Raw genomic sequence first — 13,396 nt, forward strand, 5'->3', positions numbered from 1 at the left:
AATATATTAATGTTTCATAACATAATAGAATACAATCAGATACAAAAATATTTTATACGTTTATTAATGTATTTGTTGACAACTAATACTTCTCCTATGAACCATCCCTGTAATATATACAAATACAGACATACTGTGTTACCAATCATTCATTATCTCACTGGAGACATTACAATTGTGTGCATAAATCCATTAATAAACCTAATAAAATAACTGTAAAGCCTCTTAGAACTACACTGGTTTCTTTTAAATGTGTATTTTATACTGCTTATAAACACCAGATATTGGCAAGTAAGTATAGGGTTACCACAAGTTATCTCATTCTTTTACTAAAACTTTATAACTTCAGTTATATAACTTCTTTTTTAAAAACTAAATACCTTAGTCATGAATAATTATAGGTCCACTACAAACTTCCTGTTTTTAAAGGTAACTATTTAAAGACATGTTGCCTAATAGCTTAGTGCTCTCGGCCTCAAATAATGGCTGTGATATTGTCAGGTCTCCTTCTTGTTTAGTTAAGAAACAGTCAGATGAGTACTGAGGCTGCTACCGTCAGGGTTTTAAGTGCATTTATTCAAATAAAAACTAATACAGAGAAGTTTTGGCGTCATTGGTTGTTTCTGCTGCATTCAACTAGGGTCACTCATTCTACATTACTAGACAGGTTGTAAAATGGGTTGGATTTTCACAAGCCAACGCTGGTTCAAATCCTATTTTAAAGATGTTGGTGATGGCATATTTGAGCAAACCAAAAAATATGTGGAGTTCCATAAGAGTTAAGTCGCTAACCCTTTTTTTCAACCTCTAAAAGTTCCCACCAGCTGAAATCTCATAGTCAAACCATCGGCACTCAGATCCACACAGTTGAAATGACTTAAAGTGCACCGAGTAATGATCCACGTCATACATAAGAAAAATAAGAAACTTAAGAAAAACTTAAGTGTTCTGTAATTAATCTCACTAAAAACTAAAAAAGGGAAATCTTACACTGTAAAGATATTATAAAATCTGTCTCTTTGAAATCTATTTGTTGACATTAAAGGATGCTGGAGCTTTTACTAAGACAGGAAAGCAAAAATCTGCTGCTGTGCTATCAACTCTGCTAACTGGGACTAGTTTTCTTACCTTTCAAATGGTGAAAACAACACATGTTTGAGTAGCTGTTAGTCAACAACAACAATTAGTCTGTTTTGCTCACAGTTTTTTTCTGTTTAATTGTTCTGCAGAAGCACTGCAACTGATACTACAAAAGATCTATGATTGAAAGGATAGTAGCTCCCCCTAGAGGCACTTTGTGTAAGGTTTCACATGAGTGAATATGAGGTACAGTATGTTAGGAGAGATGAAAAGAAACTTTACACAAGTTATATACTGTATTTATTACATTTAATAAACAATAAGCTGCCACTAATAGATCCATGCTGACAGACAGTCCTTCAGTGTTTCCAATGAGCCTGAAAAATGAAAAGGAACACATGAGCAGGGCATTCAGATTAACATGCATGTATGTGTCAACGTGCAAAACTCTACACTTAACATGGGGACCAGCACTCACAAATGCTGTGACATGTATTATTTTCTTTATTTGACAGATTTGCCATGTCTTTACAATTTGCTTTTTAACATGTTTGTGAGTAATCAGTAGCAGTTTGTATTAATTAGTATGCAGTTTACACATCTAGACTGTGCACAAATCTCTTTAGAGTTCAGAGTTGTGTGCACAGAATGTTTTCATAGCTCTGTCAACACATGATCCATTTACCTCTAGCTTTGCACCTCTTCTGCAGGTGCAGCTTGAGCCATTTTCTTACATTCTTCACACACATGGTGACATGATCTGTTGGGACAACAGTCCAGTCAGGGACGCATATGCAAGAACATTTATCATTCCTCTTCATCTGAAGCAAAAGCCAAGAAGAGCAGAAGCCATACTGAATGGCTTAGATGGTTATTTTGTTTAAAGGTATCTTTGTTTTGTTTGCAAAGAAAAAGTGGCAATACAAAATACGATGCCCGTTCCCATTAACTGTGTGGTATTTTTTTTTAACATTACTTAAATTATACTGTCCAGAAGTGTTGCAGAAAAAAGGTGGCAGATTTTATTGTTTGGATGACTAGTGGTGTTACACTTGTGGTCTGTAAAAGCTGGAAACTAATGAATTCATTTAAAAATGAACACAAATTCCCTCTTTAGGTTGTTTGCTCATTCAAGAACAATCATTTTGGCTATTTATCAATTAATTAAATATCAAATGTCAACCAAAAATTTTTTAATAAAGATTTTATGTTACAGTAACTCTTCCTCTAATTACTGACCTTGCTCCTTTGAGAGTCACATTAGTGACTGTGATTACTGTAACATAGTGACCTCTGCCATGACAACATAATAATAAAATCTATGTCTTTTCCCCACCTGTGTCCAGGACCAAAGTTATTGAAGGGACCTCCCTTGGACCAGGGTGGTCCAAATCGTGGTTCATCTGCAAAACCAAGCCCCTGAAATTTGCTTCGACAAGTTCCAACATAAGATGCTTTCCCCACTGCATAACCAAGGATCCCAGCAGCTGAAATACACAAAGAAAAAAAATGCCAGTTGGCGACCAATGATTACTGAGGGATTGTTAAAGGCATTACTATTGATAAACTAATGTCCAATATACTGTGTTACACACCTGCTAGTTTTGGAAAGGGACCAAATCTCTTTGATGATTTCCAAATACCTGCATGGAAATAAACTTGAACTTAACCCCAAATATGGTCATTACAAAAATTATTGTTTTGCATGTGATCATAATATGATGAGAGAATAGGGCATGAAAGTCAGTGTTTTACCATTGTAGATCAGACCACCAGTGACAGCCATGCTGCCCAGAGAGAGGGGAAGAGCTAAATAAAGAAATAAAACAAAGTCAAAAAAAGACAATAGTCTGAAGGTGATCACAGCCATGCAGGTTGAATCATGACATCCTCCATACAACTTTCTTTGAGTTCAGTGTTCAAGACAAACAGAGATTTAGATAGAAACATAATGTTAATGTACAGTTTACATAAGCATTCAGCCAAACAGTCCCTTCAAAACACACGAGAGAGGGTGTTTCCAGTATGTTTTGACTGTAAACACTGATATTTGCTCCCCTGGCAAGACAAATTCACTTCCATCATGGATTAATCCTGCCTTTCTTGCCTTGTGCAGAGTTCAATCTGATTGAACTGTCATCCTTATGGTGGGACTCAATAATTTGTGCACTTAAGTTGGAAAGGACGGGTCTGATTCCATGTCCAGGAAGTACTAAGTGCACGGTGAGAGAACACAGACAGCAGCTGTATGGCTGGTAGTGAGTGAAAGGTCTGGGATAGAGGCTAAAGACAATAAAGTGTTGACACATAAAACATGGATCATTTGTAGTTTGTGGAATCTTAATCTTAGCTGGTCAGCCAAGCTAGCTCCACTCCACAGAGCATGCTTACACCCCTGACTATTCTCTGTACTGCGGACTGTTCACCTTGGTAAAGAAATTCTGCTCTTCAGGTGACATCAGAGCTGTTAGGGTGTGCTGTGCATGACTGGCCCATCCCTGAATCTCTTGTTTTTGTTTCATTTGTTGAAGCAGGTCACTTCAGTCAGGTATCTGGATATGGCTGACTTGAAGACTCTCCCAGCGTAGCTCCACCCAACTGAGACCCAATCAGCTAGAATAACTTGAAACAGCTGTGTGATCATAGTAATTCAGTACAAAGGATAAAAAAATAACCTCAGAAAATAGGCATAAGTAAATAAGCATACTATAAGCGTGAATGGGGTGGTGGTATAAATGTAAATGGCCACAGACTGAGTTCCACAAGGAAGAATGTAAACACACAGCGCTAAGTGAACTGGGTGTTGATAAATGAACCCTGCCCCTCTGCATCTAGTACAAAAGACTTACGCAATACACCTGTAACAATGAATCCAAGCCAGCCATGCAGTGTGATCTATCATTTGACAGATTTGTTCGTCTCCCAAGTATCTACATAATACAAAGTAAACTAGTAAGAAGCATGCATGTGTCCACTGAACATCTAAAAGAATACCTCTGTACCAGAAGCTCTCCTCTTGGCACTCTTTCCAGACCTTTCTCACATCTTCTCTATGAACATGACGGTCACTCAGGGGGCACTGCAGGACACAGAGGACAGGTTAGGTATCATATCTGGCCCACAATGGCCCACGAGAACCCATATGATTCTGTACAAACCATTTGTTTACTCTCACCTTCCACTCTCCTTTCACTGCAGCTGGATTAGTAGCAGCAGCTGCTGCCTCCTCTGTCTTCACTGTTATAGTTTGTCCACTTGTTTCAGAGCTCATGATACGGGAGCTTTCAACAACTGTTTTTGGACTTGTAATATGCAGCTTCCTCAGGCATGTATGCTTCCACTCCCATAGTGCCTCTAATTTAAATAGCTGTGATTGCTCCTCCCTGGACTATGCTTTTAGCTCCACCCACTTAAAAACACCCCACTTAACCATTTCAACATGAGCCAAATTAGTCATTGAGCAAAAAATAAGTGTTAAGATATAGTTTTGGCCAGAATAAATAACACTGGATAATGTTCTTATTGATTTAAAGTCAAAAACTGTGTCATACAAAAATGTTTTCCTATTTGTGACTTCAGGTGAAAGATGCATATTGAGGCCCTCATTGTTCCAGTTGTGGCTCACCTCTGTACACCCATCTCTAAGTAAGACACACCTTTATTTAGAAAAGTCGTGTTTCGTTTATGCCCACTGTCTAGAAGAAACAAGCATGGGTAGAAATAAAATATAAATTTTAGCATTTCCATGAGCATATTAGTCATACTGTGGGTCTATCTGTTGGATAATGTTGACATTAGACCCACTGGTTGTAATGGTTTCATAATAACCCTCTAGTTTTCATGCTTTGTGTAGGTTTAGTAAAACATGTCATATAATGTACAACACATAGGCCATGGACATATATTGAAGATTACCCTAAAATCCACTCAGTGACTGGTTTCTCTATAGTCACACCAACATGGTTATTAAAAGTTAAATCAAAGAATCATTTATTGTCAGTGATAAAAATGCATTAATATCAGAGCTACAGCTTCCCTAATACTGGCACAGATTCACTGTCTTGCTCAAAGACATTTTAACAGGAATACTCAGGTTTGTCAGGCAATGAGCAAGCTCTGATTTCACTAAGCTGCTATATATTTCACAGCTGAATATATTGATTTAAAACTACTGTCATATTCTTTTACACTGATGCACAGATTCCCAAAAAGTGCCCATTGTGCAGCATAGCAAACACAGATTCAAAAGGCCTTTTTGAAATATGGTGAGAGTTTAGTCATATATAAAGAACAAAAGTGTCTGTAGGCCTGCCAACCTATAGGTCTAACAGAACTAATGAATAAAATAAAAAAATTAAACAAATTGTCAATTTACAGTTATTACAATACATAATGTCAATTGAAAGCCTTGACCTCATTACACACAGGCACAAAAATAAAGGCAAAGTATTCAGATCCTTTTCTTAACTAAAAGTAGCAATACAACAGAATATAAATTTACACATACAGCTACAAGTAAAAGCATTTTTAATGCAAGCAAAATTATTATAAATTGTCAGCCAAATGTGCTTACCTAACTATCAAACTTATTTATGCACTATGACCCTGTTCAGTCTAACACTGTTGCACATTATAATACTGGATTGTGCATTAAGTGTGAGTAGTATTTTAATGTTGAAGCTGGTTGAAGTGGTGAAAATTGTGAAAAACTGACATACTGTTAGGTAGTTTAATCTATAAAAATAAATTATATTTAATGAGATCGTAATCTGTTTTGTCAGATAAATGTTGTAAAGTAAAAAGAAAAATATTTCTCACTGAAATGTAATGTTATACAAGTATAGAGTAGCAGAAATGGAAATGGCAAATAATAAAGAACCTCAGAATTGGACATGAGTAGAGTACTTGAGTAAACGCACTTACACCCCACCACTGTCATTTACTGCTGACCAGTACTGCAAAAGCAAACAGTATCTCCCTCCCTGCGGACACCAACAGGTACGGCAGAGGATACTAAAGTAAGGAGACACAGATGGCTGTGGAGGTAACAGCCATTGCAGTGGGCTATCCAGCCAGCAGTTTTACCAGCCCTGAACTGAAGGTAATGTAAATTCAGTGAAAATGGTGGCGTTCAGGGGGTTGTTCTTTTGAACGGGCTGGTCAACTTGTGTCACCTATTCTCAGTCAAATATTCAGTACTATTAGCTAGCTAACTCGCAAGGCAGTTTTTTAGAGTCACACATTTCAGCTCAACGTTTCTAGTATTAAAAAACAACTTGGGGCCCAGCTACGTAGCCGCATTTGAATGCATCCGTTCGTTTTGCTTGATATGTGGGACTTCCAGTCACCTGACAAGCACTGTTCTCGGTTGCTAAACTTGATGCACTAACGGAGCGTTATTTGGGACAAGACCCTCACTAACATCCCGGTGACCACGCGGGGACAGAGGAGGTGAGTGCTATGGCATGTGACAGAATACTTATTATTCCTACAGAATCGTGAAATTAAACATAACTCAGATTGCCAAACGCACCACCACCATACTCCGCGCGCATGGGTTCACATCAAGCGAACCCAAGCCCCAGTCACACTGGGAGGTCAACTTATGCCTAAATTGACCAATCAGATTCCATCGTGGGCTGGCTTCAGGCTTGCACGAGGAAATTCTGATGATTGACTTGCTCGTAAAAATCTCTGGACCAATGAATCACAGAGGTACCGCAGCCTGTTTGGGAACTCTGACCAATCACATTTGTGTGTGGGAGGGGTCTATTTCGTTTCCCGGCCTCTTGTGACATGACACCTTTAATAACCAATCAACGGCGAAAGAAGGCGGAGACCAAACAGGCCCGGTTTCAATCATCGTCTGCGGGCGTGGTTTACGCTGACAAGTTCCGCCTATTGGCCGGTCTGCGGACTTCCCACAGACAGTTGTATGTTTCATAAAAATGCACTCTGATGCGGCAAGTAAGTAGGAACGTTATAAAGGCTTTCTTCATGAAATTACCACCTTTCACGGATGCTGCAGAGTTTGTCGGAGAGAAGCAAACAGGCGCCTTGTGTTTCTACATCTACTTTTAGCCTGTGGCTCTGTAGGATTTGACGAGAACGCATGAATTCCGTGCTATTTGGTGGTCTCTTTGTATTTGCTGGTGCTGTCTTGGGCGACAACAAAGGAAGAATAGCTAGTGTAATTTCACTTGTTTTGGACATGCAGGAGGGTACTTTAGGCACGGCAGTTATTCTGGAGTTATTTTTTTGTGCAGCCTTAGCCGTGCTCAGTTGAATGCCGCCGACATTAGTTAAATTGAGAAGGTTTTCGATGGTAATCGGAGCGTTGTGATCTTTATGTTCATCATTACTGAGGATCCCCCATGCGTTTCAACTCAAACTTGGGATCAACGTAATGCTACTGTAAATCGGTCAATTTTCTGGTCAACTGCGGACTATTACAGAGAATGAAAATTGTGACGCAGTTGTGTAAAACATCTTTCATTGCCTGCTGCAGCAGTGCTGTCGGGCTTTGCGGCACCTACATAAGCTGCTGCAAAACGTCTGCGCAGTGCTTATGTGCCAGTAGCCATATAATGTTGAATTTTTTTAAACAACGTAAAACGCATTCAATCAGTTGAGGTAAATGTTGGGGGGTAGAGGGGTCTGAAAGAAACAGTTGTTTTGTCAAGGCTTGGGATTTGTAGTTTAGAGTCTCAACCAGAGCGAAGCCTTCAGTGGCCTCTTTGGAGGAAATGGACTACAACCCCCATACGCCCAACTCTCCAGATACTTTGTAAACTCTGTGCAAGTTGCGCGTCTGCACTGCTATTTTAGGTATGCAGCTAGTGCTATCTGTTCGGCAGTGTGTTGGTTTGCCTGCTTTTGGCCTCTAGAGATAAATGAACAGTCTCTGTGTTTGATGACAGCATTTGAACGGGAATGCACAGATGACATTTGGCAACAAGGTACCATGCACGATCAAACATTGTCGAGTTTGCATGTCTTTCGAGGAATGCAGAGAGTCACTCCCTCATTCGTGTGAGATATTTTTTTCTGTCCTTTTCTGAAACGTAATCCGTGAAACTGAAAATCAGACGAAAGTCATCTGAGCACTGTAGGTCTGTTGGTTGAAAAATGTCATCTAATCTAAATCACAGGTTCTTGTTGATGCTAAGATGATGTCACCTTCTTGTACCCTTGTACTTGTACCAAGCTCGTGAGTTTGATTAGGGGCAGAAGGCTGTGTGTTAAGCTTTAGATTGCGTTTTGATGTCATCTTTATTCTTTGTGGACATAGATTTTCAGCTGAATTCCCACTTGACTACACTGGCCAGCATCCATAAGATCCACCACACCTTGCACAGGCTGGTAAATGCACATAAACAGCTGACATATGTTTGTATGTGTATGTGTGTGTGTGTGTGTGAGTGTGCACCATGTCTATATGTGTCCTGCCTCACAAGCATGTGGTGTTTTTATGCATCTGTTTTGATAGAACCTGACAGAAGACGTTGGACAGGATAGCCACCCTTCAGGTAACACTGCAGCTGCTCCCTCTGTGTTTCATAGTTAACACAGAACACTGTCATTACTAGGACAGTCGTGCAGTAAACTACTGCCAAATAGCTGTTTCTCTCCAAACTGGACTGCTGGCTCTTTGAGAGTACATGAATGTTATGTGAGTGAAAACATGCATCATCAGTGTACTGCTAGTAGCCCCCTTTCATTCTGTCCTCCATTTCCTTTCCCAGCTTGTTGCTCTAGAGCCATGCCTCCTAGGAAAAAGAGGAGACCCTCTGCTGGAGATGACATGTCAGCCAAGAAAAGTCGCCAGGACAGGTGTGACATACCTTTGTTAAGGATTAAAAGAATGACAATCACTTAAGTAGCATAGCTATAACTCTGTGTCTGTCTCAGTTATGCCAGAGCACTTGCATTAGGAATGTGTGCACGAGGACTTTTATTTGCAAACTACAATAGGAAAAGCCTTTAAAATTACACTGACTGCTTTTGAAATTCTGCATTGTGCTTGCAGTATTGCTGCTGAGCTTGAAACTAAAATTGTCTTCACATCTGCAGTGTTTTCAGAAAACATGAAACATCACAAATTCGTGAGGAGGAGACATTTTCTAGTAAAAGATGCTTGGAGTGGTTCTATGAATATGCAGGTGAGGTATTACATTTTAAAGAACCACGTACACTCACAACATGTTCTTGGTTTATTCACATTTAGCCCCTGACCAATGCCATCGGTTTTTAGCTCTGCATTTGAAATTGATGCTATATGTGGCTTCACACTTGTCTGTCTGAAATAGGCTGTGACGATGTGGTGGGTCCAGAGGGCATGGAGAAATTCTGTGAGGACATCGGAGTGGAGCCAGAGAATGTGAGTGGGGTTTTTTGCATCTTGGATATTTAGACAAGTCTTGCATTTTGGTTATGTCTGTATGGTCTCAGACTGCTCGTTTTTAGCTCACTGTTTTTTTTCTCCTTCTGGCTGTCTGTCAGACTAAGCAAGTCATTTTGAGACACTGTTTTGGCTTTGGTAACATGATGGCCATTTCTCATTATATTTGACAGTTTATGAAAATTTAAAGTTAGCAGCAATGTGTGGCACTAGTTTCACTTCATTGTCACTATTTACACTCATTCTTTGTTTCAGGTTATTGGGGGCAGTCCTTTTTTGTGTTTGACATGCAACAGTTTTTTTCAGTTCAGTAGATAGACAGCTTCTATTTAAGGATATCTGAACCTATAAAGGTTGTCAAATGTGTGTTCAGGTGGTGATGCTGGTTCTTGCTTGGAAGCTGGATGCCCAGAGTATGGGATATTTCACTCTCCAGGAGTGGCTGAGAGGCATGGGCTCCCTGCAGTACGTCACTTTCCAAATTTTTTGTCCTTTATCACATTGTTTTCAAGATCGATTGTTGCTTTGCTGTGTTGCTTTTCTCTGTCTCAGGTCATGTTTTTCAAGAGTGCCTTTCATTCTCAGTAGAGCTTGTGGTAAAGTGTAGAGTATGTCTAAGGCACTTTTTTGCTGTTGTCAGGTGCGACTCTACAGAGAGGCTGAGGAACTCGCTCGATTACCTGAGATCTGTCCTAAACGACAGCACCAGTTTTAAGCTCATTTATAGATATGCCTTTGATTTTGCTCGGGTGAGTCAGGCTAAATCTTTTCTACAAGGAAGCTCACATACACAACATCCCTAAAACAAGACAAGTTCAGTTCAGTTAAATAGTGAAATCCCTGTAGGAAACAGTTGTTTGCTAAGTACGCCTGGTTGAAATTCTTGTAAAGTCTCATTCAGGCCAGTGTGCAGACCAACCTTGATATTCTGGGTAGGTCAAGATCAGTTTCCAGTTTGACCTCTAGTGGAAAAGCACTTATCAAGTGTTCAGCTTATTTACATAGTCTGACTTTTCACTCGTGCATGATTTTAAATAAAGCAACTTCCTCTGAGTGAATGAAAATAGAAATTGTATATGAAAACATGATGCAGTGAGTGTGATAACAGTTTTATATCCTATTGACAGTAACATCAGTGTGTTAAGAAATTAGTTTTTGTGTTGGCTGATAATGATGTTTCTAGTCTGCTTTGTTCAAACTGTGTTTGACATTTTGCATGCATTGCTTGGGTGTTTTGATTGGACAGGAAAAAGATCAGAGGAGTTTGGACTTGAACACAGCCAAGTGTATGCTGGGGCTTCTTCTGGGAAAGACGTGGCCTCTGTTTCCTGTTTTTAATCAGTTTCTAGAGGTAAGTGACATGTTCAGAAATTGCCTCTACAGCATTTTTTTTAAACCAGATCAAAGATGTTACATACAGTTGCTGTATATAAGATTGTTTGAAGTCCAGTCTGACCTTGGGCAGGGTTCTTATATTTAAAAGGTTGTGGTGGTGCACTAATGTAAGACATGAATTTGCTATTCCTCAGCAATCCAAGTACAAAGTCATCAACAAAGACCAATGGTGCAATGTTTTAGAGTTCAGCAGGACAATCAACCTGGACCTCAGTAACTATGACGAGGATGGAGCCTGTGAGTGAACGTTTGTCTACACAAAAATGTGACAACATAGCTTTCTGTACATGTTACGCAAATAAATTTACTAATCTGTTATAATCTCTAATCTCATTTATCAGGGCCTGTTTTGTTGGATGAGTTTGTGGAATGGTACAAGGAAAGACAGATGTCATAGCTGCAGAGCAGAATGGGAAATGGAAAAAATACAACTGTGACAACAACGACTATGAGAATCGACAACCAATAAGTAAACAATACAAAAATGGTAACGCAGTGACAGTGGGTGCTTCCTAGTAAAGGAGGGGTTCGGGCTGTGGGTGGGCTAGGGTGGGGGTGATGGGTTTGCAGCCTGGGCGCATGCTGCCCAGGGCGCAGATGCGGAGGGCTGTCATTGTGGAGTTATGTTCCCTACCGAAGTTGCACAGTGGGCAAGCTTGCAGCAATTCCCCAGTGGTATTGCTCTCTCTCACTGTGACGTGTCATATTGCTGTCTGTGTTAGGATAACATGGTATCATACATGGATGATGGAAGCAAAATGGTATTGTGTGGGAGAACCACTCCTCACCCCTTATCTTCAGCACAGAGAAACCAACGGAAGTGACCATTCATGCATTGTGTCTGAGTCTTAAACAGGGTCACTTTGACCTGGGCACATTTAAATATTATATATCTGTGCAATGAACTTGAACTTGAGCTTTTCTGGACAGATGGCACTAACTATTGTTTGTCATATTTTGAGTTTGATAGGAGTTCTTCAAGAAGCACACTGTGTCAAATGGTTGATTGCAGGTTCCTGATACCTGTGCTGTTTACTCTTGATTTGTGCCAGTGACTTTTTTTCCCTCCAGTTTTTGTTCCCTCCTGCTGTTTTGCTCCAGCTAATGCTAACAGTTTGCTAACCCCCTGCGAAGGCTTTCAGACCTCATAACACCAAACAGATCAGCATTGCTGCTTACTAACTCTTATTACAATACAGCGGTGAGCCATTAGTGCTCTAATCAGCATTTATTGGTCTGATGACCAATTTATGTATCTACGTTGTGTAGGTAAGAGTATTATTGTGCCTCAAACCATGGAAGTCACTTTGTGTGTCCCACACACGTACCAACAAACCCAAATGTATATACACGTGTGAGAACACGTACAACACATACACATACACATACTCACGCACACACAGACACACTGAGTGGTCAGGGATTATTTCAGGATGAATTCAGACTGTTTGGGCTGTGTTATAAGTTGACATAGATCTAGTTGGTGTCCATTTTGTCTTGATATGTGGCATCTGTTTTGTCTTCCTTAGTCCACGGATAGTTTCAGGTCTCCTCTTACTAGTAGCATCTCTCCCAATGCTGACAGTGTTAATATAACTACAGTGGAAGACCAGTGACCCTCTCAGGACGAGGTCCTTTAGGCTTGAGTAGTAAGGTAGGTTTGCTGAAAGCATTGCTTTGTACCACCCGTAGGATCTAATCAAAACAATGGACACTGACAGTTTGGAACTGTGTGATGATGCTATGCTCTTCTTTCGCCTAGTATAATGTTCTTGTAACACATGTATAAATTTTTGTCTTTGGCTGTGGTGTGATGCTGAATTGTCAGAAGATTTAATATTTGCATGCATGCTCCAACAGAGCCTTTTGTGAATGGATGAGATTTTTTGAAAACATTTTTCAAATGCGTTTTTTGTTTTGTACAGGAATTTGTGCAAGTGTTTTGTGCTTAATTTGATATTCACGATCATGTTATCTAAATTCTGATGAACAACATGATCGTGTCTATTAAGACCTGGAACACACCTGTAACCTCACGGTGGAACAGGAGTTCCCTCCTGCATTTGCCCCATCTTATACATCCTTACAGATGCTGTAAAGCTTTAGATAGCTGCAGCCAGTATACAGGATCTAATTTTATTTATTGGAAGTGCGTAAGTTGTTTTGCACCACAGTCACAAAACACACAGAAGACACTTTTAAATTTGTTGTTTGTTTGTATATACATCAGCTCCTGTGTCACTAAGATCAGCTGCAGCTGAAACTATATGAAAGCCTCTTTTGTCATTACAATGCATCAACCATCAGCATAAAATCTAAGATTGAGGTAGTTGTTGGTTTGCTTACCAAATGCTGTGTAGAGATCAGTGTTTAGAGTTTTCTCCCATGACAATGCAGGAGGATGAACAGCCTTGTCCCAACTGTATATATGTATGTAAACTATGTAAGTGTCTATATGTCTGTTTTCACTATAACCTATGTCTATATACATAAATAAAATGGTTTATTAACTTACTGGTT

At 39.7% G+C, this 13,396-nt stretch overlaps 2 protein-coding genes across 4 annotated transcripts; one reads left to right on the plus strand and one right to left on the minus strand.

Annotated features, from left to right (window-relative positions):
• Nucleotides 1-1,363: 1,363 nt before the first annotated feature.
• ociad2 (OCIA domain containing 2) lies at nucleotides 1,364-4,435 on the minus strand. The gene is made up of 7 exons (XM_018669821.2): nucleotides 4,256-4,435; nucleotides 4,075-4,159; nucleotides 2,836-2,889; nucleotides 2,676-2,723; nucleotides 2,417-2,567; nucleotides 1,766-1,840; nucleotides 1,364-1,457 (listed from the first exon to the last, which is right to left on the minus strand). Exons 1-6 carry the CDS (start codon nucleotides 4,349-4,351, stop codon nucleotides 1,768-1,770), a joined length of 507 nt encoding a protein of 168 aa, XP_018525337.1. The 5' UTR covers nucleotides 4,352-4,435; the 3' UTR covers nucleotides 1,364-1,457; nucleotides 1,766-1,767.
• A 2,513-nt stretch (nucleotides 4,436-6,948) lies between these two features.
• Nucleotides 6,949-13,390, plus strand: dcun1d4 (DCN1, defective in cullin neddylation 1, domain containing 4 (S. cerevisiae)). Of its 3 annotated transcripts, none has more exons than XM_018669879.2 (11): nucleotides 6,949-7,047; nucleotides 8,372-8,442; nucleotides 8,570-8,609; nucleotides 8,826-8,913; nucleotides 9,154-9,242; nucleotides 9,390-9,460; nucleotides 9,855-9,946; nucleotides 10,122-10,230; nucleotides 10,728-10,832; nucleotides 11,011-11,113; nucleotides 11,218-13,390. In XM_018669879.2, exons 1-11 carry the CDS (start codon nucleotides 7,029-7,031, stop codon nucleotides 11,271-11,273), a joined length of 843 nt encoding a protein of 280 aa, XP_018525395.1. In that variant the 5' UTR covers nucleotides 6,949-7,028; the 3' UTR covers nucleotides 11,274-13,390. The 3 variants fall into 3 exon arrangements, with proteins under 3 accessions (XP_018525395.1, XP_018525396.1, XP_018525394.1); XM_018669878.1 differs by lacking the exon at nucleotides 6,949-7,047 and adding an exon at nucleotides 7,054-8,039; XM_018669880.2 differs by lacking the exon at nucleotides 8,372-8,442 and having other exon boundaries at nucleotides 6,990-7,047.
• The last annotated feature ends 6 nt before the right edge of the window (nucleotides 13,391-13,396 follow it).

The sequence above is a fragment of the Lates calcarifer genome, linkage group LG17 (genome assembly GCF_001640805.2).
Source record: "Lates calcarifer isolate ASB-BC8 linkage group LG17, TLL_Latcal_v3, whole genome shotgun sequence".
Taxonomy (NCBI): Eukaryota; Metazoa; Chordata; class Actinopteri; family Centropomidae; genus Lates; species Lates calcarifer.

Excerpts from the sequence above, each read along its gene's own strand:
- ociad2 (XM_018669821.2), bottom strand. The coding sequence starts at position 4,351 with ATGAGCTCTGAAACAAGTGGACAAACTATAACAGTGAAGACAGAGGAG. Across the intron at positions 4,160-4,255 it reads CAGTGAAAGGAGAGTGGAAG|TGCCCCCTGAGTGACCGTCA; the intron begins GTGAGAGTAAAC and ends TGTGTCCTGCAG. Across the intron at positions 2,724-2,835 it reads TGGTGGTCTGATCTACAATG|GTATTTGGAAATCATCAAAG; the intron begins GTAAAACACTGA and ends ATTTCCATGCAG.
- dcun1d4 (XM_018669878.1), top strand. The coding sequence starts at position 7,994 with ATGACAGCATTTGAACGGGAATGCACAGATGACATTTGGCAACAAG. Across the intron at positions 8,040-8,371 it reads AGATGACATTTGGCAACAAG|ATTTTCAGCTGAATTCCCAC; the intron begins GTACCATGCACG and ends TTGTGGACATAG. Across the intron at positions 9,947-10,121 it reads AGAGGCATGGGCTCCCTGCA|GTGCGACTCTACAGAGAGGC; the intron begins GTACGTCACTTT and ends TGCTGTTGTCAG.